The 11,096-nt window shown below is 37.7% G+C and overlaps 1 protein-coding gene across 1 annotated transcript; it reads left to right on the plus strand.

Annotated features, from left to right (window-relative positions):
* The first annotated feature begins 10,461 nt into the window (after positions 1–10,461).
* On the plus strand, positions 10,462–11,096 carry LOC117477896 (alpha-N-acetylgalactosamine-specific lectin-like). The gene has a single exon (XM_034124696.1). The coding sequence runs from the start codon at positions 10,511–10,513 to the stop codon at positions 10,994–10,996; it is 486 nt and encodes a 161-aa protein (XP_033980587.1). The 5' UTR covers positions 10,462–10,510; the 3' UTR covers positions 10,997–11,096.

The raw sequence follows: 11,096 nt of genomic DNA on the forward strand, positions 1-11,096 counted from the left end.
GATACTCAAAAGGTAAGGACTCAAATGCACGACCCGGGAGCCAGAGGTAAAGTATAATAAATATACTTTATTTCTTCCACAAAAGATATACAAAAGAAAAACACTCTTACGAGGTGACAAAAAAGGGTCCAAAAAGGTACAACAAAAAATCGCTCACAACGTGAGGAATTAAACTTTCAATCAGTTTCAGAAGCATAAAGTAGGCTTGATAAAAGAAGCAATTCAAGATTATTAGAATAATATTCATAAATTCTGAGAGTGGATTCCCCCTTTAATGTGAGACTATGTAACTTTTGCTTCGGAAACTTTATTCAGGCAGGTATGGGATGATGCTAGTTGCTAAGCTGTTGTTAATCATTTAGCATTTAGCTAAAGACTAACCTCTGTAACAGTGGCACATGTGGAAGAGTCATGAGTCAGCAAACTGACTGTCCGTTATATATATTTAGTGACGTAAAGTTTTTCAACAATAGCCACAATGAGGCTTTAGCAGCAAGCAACAATACCCGGACTGTTGAATTGGACAATTAGTTGTTAAGCGTTTTATTTATAAGACCAACAATGTGTTTTACTTCTCTTAAAAAAGTTACAAAGTCTCATTTGAAAGATGCATTTTGTGAAGTCAGTGATTCTGTGACAGCAAGATCTAATAAATCAGAGCCGTGGTCTGTTCATATTCAGTGTCATAGAGAGGCCTTGTGGTAGTCATTTTATACTAAAAACCTGTACATGACGCACACATGCACAAACACTCCTCTGTTCTTTGTGTTCATAGAGCAGAAGTACTGTGTTATATTACCTATTTATTGTTTTATGTATTTTTGAGGTGACAAACGTTCAGGTGCCAGAGGTTCAGCAAAGTACAAGAGCATTTTGAGAAGAAAAGATGTTTAAGGTTTGAATGCTCGAATGTACCTGTTGTGTTTTGTGATCACGCTCCTCTCTTTCCTCTGGTGCTGTAATGGACAGGAAACCAACAGGAAGGTGTATTTAGTGTTTTAACGGCCATTCTGTGAAGTAATTTTTTTTCAAAGCAATGTTGTTTAAAACTTGTTTGCATGTTAAAATAAAAAAGTTCACAATTCAAGAAAGGACACATTGAAGGCTTTGTACTACTGTAATATTGTTTATGTGTAAATATATGCCCATGTTTGGTATGTAGTTTTCAGTTGTACATGAAAAGAAAAGTCAGACAGAAAGCAATGTCTCTCCTTGTGTCCCAGCAACCTTCTGACAGCTGAAGCCACATGTCTTTTCTAAAGCAGTGTTTTACTATTTCAACATTTGACTGAAATGAATAAATCATAGGTTTTATGTGACATCTCCAGGTGAGCTTGTGCTCTTTTTTGGGTAATGTTCATATTCTGTGTAGTTCTGTGAAACTTAAAGTGTTTGCAAAGTGAACTTTACCAATGTTTTGTGATTGTACTTTGCACAGTAAATAATTGCGGATGGGACTTTGTCTTTCTGGAATACCCGACATTACACAACCATAGACAAACATACACACAAACATTTATACTGCAAATGTATTCATCCTTATTTAAACTCTAAGCTTAGATCATAATGAATCAAAAGGACAGGAAAGCGATACAATTTTAGAGCATCTTTAATGTATTTTAATATATTGTTCATGTATTTTTGTGTGATCATATCATTTTAGATTGTATTTAATATGGACCTATAGACTTTTTTCAGAGCCAAATGTCACATCAAGTCCTGCAGCACAGAGGTCCTGGTTTATTATGGTCACTATTATCAGTGTCTTTTTTGTTTTCACCACAGTGTCATTTCCTTAACTAAGCCCCCAAACGATTGGTCTGTGATCATGTAAAGCAGACCAGATGTTTGCTTAGATGATTTTTGACATTATGATGACTGATATCAGGGTCTGTGTGGTGGTTTTGGATTAGGACAAACAGCCCTACTATATGTTTCTCTTTGTAAAGCCTTATGAACCCTCCTGTTATATTCGTTTTTTGTAACAGCAATAATATTCGTGGGTCAATTTGACCCACTGCATGTTTAATTATCCAAAAATTGTCAGAAGCCCCAAAATCCATATTATATTGTACATAGTTTGTACCTTTTATTACTATCAATGAAATCAATATTTAGTGCAATTGTGTTATTCACCTCTCACAGATCATGGTTCCATTGGAATAAGTCACTCGTTTTTCACAAAACATATACATTCAAACACGTTTTTCTATTTTCTTTTTTACATTGGAAAAACCTTGATATAAAATACATTAGTTTTGCATAACATAACATTTTTTAAATTACTTTTAAAATGTTCCAACTTTTTTTCCAATTGGTTGATGTTGATAAATAGAGACGAGACACCTCTTCTGTTCAGGGTCAAATTGACAAATTGACCCGTTCACTTAGAATCAAGCCAAATGAGTCATAACATAAGGATTGGTATTGAAAGTATTTTATTGTAACAGCAATTAAGAATGTGTGTGTGTGTGTGTGTGTGTGTGTGTGTGTGTGTGTGTGTGTGTGTGTGTGTGTGTGTGTGTGTGTGTGTGTGTGTGTGTGTGTTTGTGTGTGTGTGTGTGTGTGTGCGCGCATTTCTGACCCCTTTTAGCCTCCACTTGCACTGCCGGGTCAGATTGACCCGAATACCATCTCTGTGATATAGACATGTAGGGGGGGGTTCCAAATGCATGACATGAACCATTTTCATTTTACTTGTTTATTGCACTAATTAAGGTAAGGAGAAGAAGTTTCATACAAAAAAAATACTTGAAAGTATTTTTCGTAGATTTTCAAACTTTCAAACGGGTCAATTTGACCCTGAATGTAACAGGAGGGTTAAAATGTTCCAACTTTTTTTCCAATCGGTTGATGTTGATAAATAGAGACGAGACACCTCTTCTGTTCAGGGTCAAATTGACCCGTTCACTTAGAATCAAGCCAAATGAGTAAGGATTGGTGTTGAAAGTATTTTATTGTAACAGCAATTAAGAATGTGTGTGTGTGTGTGTGTGTGTGTGTGTGTGTGTGTGTGTGTGTGTGTGTGTGTGTGTGTGTGTGTGTGTGTGTGTGTGTGTGTGTGTGTGTGTGTGTGTGTGTGTGTGTGTGTGTGTGTGTGTGTGTGTGTGTGCATTTCTGACCCCTTTTAGCCTCCACTTGCACTGCCGGGTCAGATTGACCCGAATACCATCTCTGTGATATAGACATGTAGGGGGGGTTTCCAAATGCATGACATGAACCATTTTAATTTTTCGTGTTTATTGCACTAATTAAGGTAAGGAGAAGAAGTTTCATACAAAAAAAATACTTGAAAGTATTTTTCGTAGATTTTCAAACTTTCAAACGGGTCAATTTGACCCTGAATGTAACAGGAGGGTTAAAATGTTCCAACTTTTTTTCCAATTGGTTGATGTTGATAAATAGAGATGAGACACCTCTTCTGTTCAGGGTCAAATTGACCCGTTCACTTAGAATCAAGCCAAATGAGTCATAACATAAGGATTGGTATTGAAAGTATTTTATTGTAACAGCAATTAAGAATGTGTGTGTGTGTGTGTGTGTGTGTGTGTGTGTGTGTGTGTGTGTGTGTGTGTGTGTGTGTGTGTGTGTGTGTGTGTGTGTGTGTGTGTGTGTGTGTGTGTGCATGCACAAACACTCCTCTGTTCTTTGTGTTCATAGAGCAGAAATACTGTGTTATATTACCTATTTATAGTTTTATGTATTTTTGAGGTGACAAACGTTCAGAGGCCAGAGGTTCAGCAAAGTACATCATAATGAATCAAAAGGACAGGAAAGAGACACCATTTTAGAGCATCTTTTCATTCATTAAATGTATTTTAATATATTGTTCATGTATTTTTAATGGAACATAAGTGCCACATTCAGAGGTTCAGAAATGGGCAAGTGCATTTTTGAGAAAATGTTTTGTTTCTGGTTTACAACTACAATGCTGGAATATAAAAGTACCTGTTATGTTTCTTATCTGCTTTCGGGCATCAAACAAACAAATGAGTCACAACAGAAAGTGTTTTCCAAATTCAGTTGACCACTAATATTGGGCCAACAGCGAAAACACCCTCCCTGATGCATATAAAAGGAAGCAGCCCGTCACTTGTCACAGAATCTTCATACTATCCAACGGTTCAGTTCAACTTTAACAGACAGAGACGGTGACATCGTCATGCTGGTTTTTCTCTTCCTGTTGGGCCTGGCTCTCTGTGCGGTATCTCCTTCAGAAGAACAAGAAGTTGAGCCATGGAAAAACAGCTGTCCCATGTCCTGGTCCTTTTACAACGGCCGCAGCTACCTGTACGTCTCCACACATTTGACCTGGGCTGATGCAGAGCTCCACTGCGTTTCACTGGGAGCCAACCTGGTGTCTATTCACAGTAAAGAGGAACATTTGTTAGTCAGATCCCTGATCAAGAACTTTGACCCTGCTGAGGGATACACCTGGATCGGACTCAATGACATCTACAAAGAAGGAAGATGCATGTGGTCTGATGGGTGTGCAGCCAAGTTTTTCTATTGGAATTCAGGAGAGCCAAGCAATGGTGGAGGAAATGAAGACTGTGTCCACACCAACTTTCATCAGAAATGGAATGATAGACCATGTTCTGCTACTTCTCCCTCAGTTTGTGCATCTCGCATAACTTGTGTTTAACAACTGAGATGTTACATATGTCTGATTGAACCAGGTCACTGTAAAACTGTTACTCTGTTAACATGCTTTGGACCACAATAAAGACATGAATGTACACTAATACAGTATGTGTGTAAAGAAGTCATTTTATTAACCTTCATTTCCATGAATGTTATATATTTACACAGGTGATTCAAAATGAATATGATCACAAACTTACAAGATACAGAAAAAATACAAAATTATTGTTAATTAAATTAAAATGAATAATTTAATTCAAAATAACAAAAAATAATAAAAACAGAGAGAAAAAATACTATATAAACCAATGAATAAAATGAATGAATAAAAACCATCATAATAATATATATAATTTTAAATATACATTGGGTAAGACTCATATCATACTGTCACCCCTCACCTTTCACCACAACAATTATATACATGTTAAGTATAATAATCTTTCCTACATCAAGATCATATAACCAGGCCAAGTATTACTGTATAGATGCTTTTCACATATCTGATCATAAAGACGTTAATGTCAAACATCACATTACATTTATACCTTTATTATATAATCATTATATAAATAATCATTCACATGTAGTATCAATGTCTTCCCCACCCCCCACGCTACTGCAACTATTGCAACTTCATTTATTAAATTACTATCAATCATAATGTATTGTTTCACTTGCCATGTTCAGAAGTTCATCAACTGCAAGTGCATTCCTGAGAATAAATCATGTTTGTGGTTTGATTCTGTAAAAGTATTTGTTGTTCATGTTTTGACCACTTGAGGGCAGTAGAGGGAAACGTCAGTGTCTTTGTCCTCTGGTGTTAAATGCTGTAATGGAAAGGGAAGCAGAAAGTGTGTGACTGTTGCCTAGTTTAGGCAGTCAACTGCACCAATGATACATTTACACTTAAAGCGCCCTGCCCCTCTTACAACCTCGCTGCTGCGCACCTGACCCCCACCACCTCAGCTTCTGGCCCAGCATCCTCCTGTAGGCTCCATGGGATTGTTATTTAATCATCACTCAATCTTCTATGTACATTTGTGGAGTGATGAGGCCCGAGCCTAGATGCCAAACTCAAACTAAATGCTGCTTCTAATAAACATTACAAACCTAAGCTGTCTGAAACCATTAATGGTCTGACTTAATCACAAGGACACAACTTGAGCCTTGTTTATACATTTGGAGACAAGATTTCCCCTTTAAAGCTAGACTGAGTAACTTTTTCTGAACAATGCAACACTGCAGCCTTTATAGAAAGTCATGGGATAATGACAAAACTATCTATTGCTGTTTAGCATTTAGTTAAGTTGCAATTCAGCATCTGGTTAGACGAGTTGTTATTTCTTCTTTTCAAAGATCCATCGTCCCATTTGTGTTCAGCAAAGTCAGGTTGTTGGAACGCTAGATCTAATAAATCAGAGCTGTGGTCAGCTCATAGAAAGGCCTTCTGTTAGAAATGTTTGCTATAAAACTTTACATGATGCACACATTCTCCACTGGTCATTGTGTTAGTAAAACAGAATGATTGTGTTATCAAATGTATCAAATTACTATTCAATGTAGTAATTTGTATATTTGTGTATTTTTGAGATGATTAAAGCTCAGGTGCCAAAGTTCTATATGTTTTGTCTTCACTTGAGAGCAGCAGAGGAGCAGGTCAGTGTCTCTGTCCTCTGGTGTTAAATGCTGTAATGAGCAGGAAAGCAAAAAGGGTCTGTCAAGTTCTTCAGGGTTTTGGCATGTACATAGTGATTTGCCCGAACTTGAGAGGCTGGAGGGCAACAGAGGACGCTTGGACAACTCGGATTTTGTTCTTTTTTGTCTTTATTTTTAAAAGACAACTCCAAGAATTTTCATCAGGTTGAAAACCTTCAAAACACAAACAAATGTTAGCTCACATGCAAACACAAATTACAAACATTTTGCATGCCTCATTGCATTTTTCCATTGCAAACGAATACCCCCTCTTGGTATTGAACACCTATAATAACAATAATCTAAATGAAAATACATACAAATAATTATTTGTCCATCCGTTTTCATCAGATATTATTTTTTTCCTTTTTATACTGACTTTCGTCTCGACAGGGTCTGACTGTTAAAGTTAGGTTTTTACTTGTTCCGTGTAAATACATTAGAGCTCTGAAATAAAGTTACAAATGTTCAAAGGTAATTTCATCAACATTCCTTTAGCCTAAGTTGGGAAGTCACTCTGGTATTGTTGTGGCTCAAACTAAATGTTTTCACATTATGTAATAATACAACATTCATTTAATCTTCATTATGCAAGTACAAATGTAATATTCAAAGAATTAGCAAAACAGTAAATAGTAAAAACAGGGACATTTTTCATTCAGATGCTGTATTTCACTTGCTTGTTTGTGTTGCTTCAAACTATTACAACATGTCTCCATGTCTTTTTCAGTCTCTGTGTATCAGATAAATGTGGGACCAGCCCAGGTGGAACAACAGTTCCAGACAACCGTACACTACACATCCAACATGCGAGTCGTGTTGAATACTAACCTCAACTTTCATCAAATAACTAAACTCACTATTAAAAATTAAATCACACTGTTGATAGACAGACTAACATAACAAAAACACTTTAAATACCGTCTCACTGAGGCTCTGTGAAAGATATAGTACAATAAAGAAGAAATGGTTTGAAATGAAAAGTATTTATCTTCTTTTTAACTTTAAGTTCACATGAACAGGGACGAAACTCCTTTTTTTAGCAAATGTATTTTATTAAATGAGGAAAGTCGACGGGATCTCAAAGACAATCTCAATGTTTTAACTCTCATCAAAGATGCATAGTTTAGTTTTAAAGACGCTTTTTGTAAAAAAAAAAGTAAATAATTGTTGGAAAGCTAGATCAGGGTCTGTGTGGTGGTTTTGGATAAGGACAAACAGCCCTACTATATTGTTTTTTTCTCTCTTTGTAAAGCCTTATGTTAAATGATGTCAAGCGATAAGCCAAGCACATGAGGAGATTTTGACTTTTTATTCTTACTGACTGAAATGTCCACATTATTCAGAAGTCTTGTGTAAACTGTGAAAACACAGGGTGTGGAAAGAATAAAGGAGGCACAAGTGTGATTTAGTAAATCTGCCTGGTAGGAGTCTTACAGCTTTATTTTTGCCTTGCAACCACTAACTAGTATGGACTGAAAATGTATCTTCTCTGAACCAACAGATCCTACAAATATATTCCTGTTTACATTGCCTCGACATGTGAAAAACAGTTTTTATTTCAATCACAGAGGGACCATCCTGAAAAGAAATGTGGAGCAGCATGAGGGGAATCATTTAGAAATGAGAAATGAGTTACAATGACTCGTACAAAGAGACATGCTTTAGATCCACAACATCATCTGGCAAACTATAAGTAAGTGTTTGTGTTTATTTTGTCCCTGCCCTGTGTCTGTAAAACGCTTAGCCTGTCACATCAGTGCTACATTTCTGCTGAGTAGGAGAAAACATCCAAAGGCGAGATTCCTAAATGTTATGTAGCGATGCATGTATCGCATTGTTTGGATACTTTTAAAACACGGGTGATAACGTGCAATAGTAGAAGTAGTAGAAATGTTGTTGCCACTAGTGTTAATCATCATTTCAACACCAAGCCTTTCAGAGCACAGGGGGGTGTCTCCTCCAGATCATAATTAACCGGTGGACTGGGATTTCCAACTGTTCCAGTGCCAAAAACATCTTTGGTTCAAAAAGATCAGAGATGATTAAGGTAAAGACTCACTAAATATAATGTGTGTGTTTTGAGCAGCTTAGTCATTTTCTGTGCAAAGACTCGTTTGACGACTCTTAACCTGTTGTGTGTGTTTAGTCTTGTGATCGATCCTCTCCAGGAGTTGTACATATTCACACATCTACTCAAACTATTCAAGATTATTAGAATAATATTCATAAATTCTGAGAGTGGATTTCCCCTTTAAAATGAGACTATGTAACTTTTGCTGCAGAAACCTTCAGGCAGGTATGGGATGATGCTAGTTGCTAAGCTGTTGTTAATCATTTAGCTAAAGACTAACCTCTGTAACAGTAGCACATGTGGAAGAGTCATGAGTCAGCAAATTGACTGTCCGTTATATAGATTTAGTGACGTAAAGTTTTTCAACAATAGCCACAATGAGGCTTTAGCAGCAACAAACCGGACTGTTGAATTGGACAATTAGTTGTTAAGCGTTTTATTTATAAGACCAACAATGTGTTTTACTTCTCTTAAAAAAGTTACAAAGTCTCATTTGAAAGATGCATTTTGTGAAGTCAGTGATTCTGTGACAGCTAGATCTAATAAATCAGAGCCGTGGTCTGTTCATATTCAGTGTCATAGAGAGGCCTTGTGGTAGTCATTTTATACTAAAAACCTGTACATGACGCACACATGCACAAACACTTCTCTGTTCTTTGTGTTCATAGAGCAGAAATACTGTGTTATATTACCTATTTATTGTTTTATGTATTTTTGAGGTGACAAACGTTCAGGGACCAGAGGTTCAGCAAAGTACATCATAATGAATCAAAAGGACAGGAAAGAGACACCATTTTAGAGCATCTTTTCATTCATTAAATGTATTTTAATTAGGGCTGTCAAGTTAACGCGTTAATAACGCGTTAACGCAAAAAAAAATTAACGCCACTAATTATTTTAACGCGATTAACGCATGTGTATTTTTTGTCCTCGGCCGCCGTAGTTTCAGAGCGCATCGAGTGTAAAATACCATCGACAAGCTGATGCTGACAGCCCCGCTCCTGCTGCCCGCTTGTGGCAGACCACACTTCCACGCTCACTGGCAGGCCCGGACTGGCCATCGGGAGGACCGGGAGGGAGTGTGTATGTGTGGCCCGACTCGCGCGAGCGAGGCACACCTTACGTGTTGTTGTTGTTAGCATCTGGTGCTAGCTAGCTGCGCTAACGGATATAAGGAGCTGTTTCAATGACATTTCGCCGACAACTGCGCCGAGCACTTGACTTTATGCAGGTAGCCAGACAGTGGGACATTGTACGAAAAGTCAGCACACTCAGCACGGATAGTACGCGCAATATGATTGCAGCGTCCAGGCAGCTCCCATTCGAGCATATATGCCTTGAGCTGCACATAGCTCCAACGATCCATCACAGTGTCTCTCCACATTCATACACACACACACACACACACACACACACACACACACACACACACACACACACACACACACACACACACACACACACACACACACACACACACCCACACACACTGTATTATATTTGTAATGTTCAGAGGTTGTTGTGTTTAATATTCATGAGAATATTTGTCATTGTTCAAATGATAATAAACAAACATATAAAGCATATTTGTCCACTCATATGTTGATAAGAGTATTAAAAACTTGAAAGATATCCCTCTAAGGTACATTTAGAACAGATAAAAAATGTGCGATTAATTTGCGATTAATCGCGATTAACTATGGACAATCATGCGATTAATCGCGATTAAATATTTTAATCGACTGACAGCCCTAATTTTAATATTTGTTCATGTATTTTTAAGGGGACATAAGTGCCACGTTCAGAGGTTCAGAAATGGGCAAGTGCATTTTTGAGAAAATGTTTCTGGTTTACAACTACAATGCTGGAATATAAAAGTACCTGTTATGTTTCTTATCTGCTTTCGGGCATCAGACAAACAAATGAGTCACAACAGAAAGTGTTTGCCAAATTCAGTTGACCACTAATATTGGGCCAACAGCGAAAACACCCTCCCTGATGCATATAAAAGAAGCAGCCTGTCACTTGTCACAGAATCTTCTTACTATCCAACGGCTCAGTTCAACTTTAACAGACAGAGACGGTGACATCATCATGCTGGCTTTTCTCTTCCTGTTGGGCCTGGCTCTCTGTGCGGTGTCTCCTTCAGAAGAACAAGCAGTGGAGCCATGGCAAAACAGCTGTCCCATGTTTTGGACCCTTTTCAACTGCCGCTGCTACAAGTACATCTCCACAGATTTTACCTGGGCTGATGCAGAGCTCAACTGCGTTTCACTGGGAGGCAACCTGGTGTCTATTCGCAGTCAGGAGGAAGAGAATTTTGTCAAAACACTGATCAAGAGCTTTGACCCTGCTGAGGGATACACCTGGAACGGACTCAATGACATCCCCAAAGAAGGAAGATGGATGTGGTCTGATGGGTCAGCAGTCAACTTTGTCTCTTGGAGTTCAGGACAGCCAGACAATAAAGTTAATGAAGACTGTGGCCACACCAACTATGGTTCTGTTAAGAAATGGAATGATAGACCATGTTCTGATACTTCTCCCTCAGTTTGTGCATCTCGCATAACTTGTTTTTAGCAACTGAGATGTTACATATGTCTGATTGAACCAGGTCACTGTAAAACTGTTACTCTGTTAACATGCTTTGGACCACAATAAAGACATGAATGTACACTTA

The sequence above is a fragment of the Trematomus bernacchii genome, unplaced genomic scaffold (assembly GCF_902827165.1).
Source record: "Trematomus bernacchii unplaced genomic scaffold, fTreBer1.1, whole genome shotgun sequence".
Lineage (NCBI taxonomy): Eukaryota > Metazoa > Chordata > Actinopteri > Perciformes > Nototheniidae > Trematomus > Trematomus bernacchii.

What these genes read in the sequence shown, in the direction of transcription:
- LOC117477896 (XM_034124696.1), top strand. Translation starts at nt 10,511, where the DNA reads ATGCTGGCTTTTCTCTTCCTGTTGGGCCTGGCTCTCTGTGCGGTGTCT.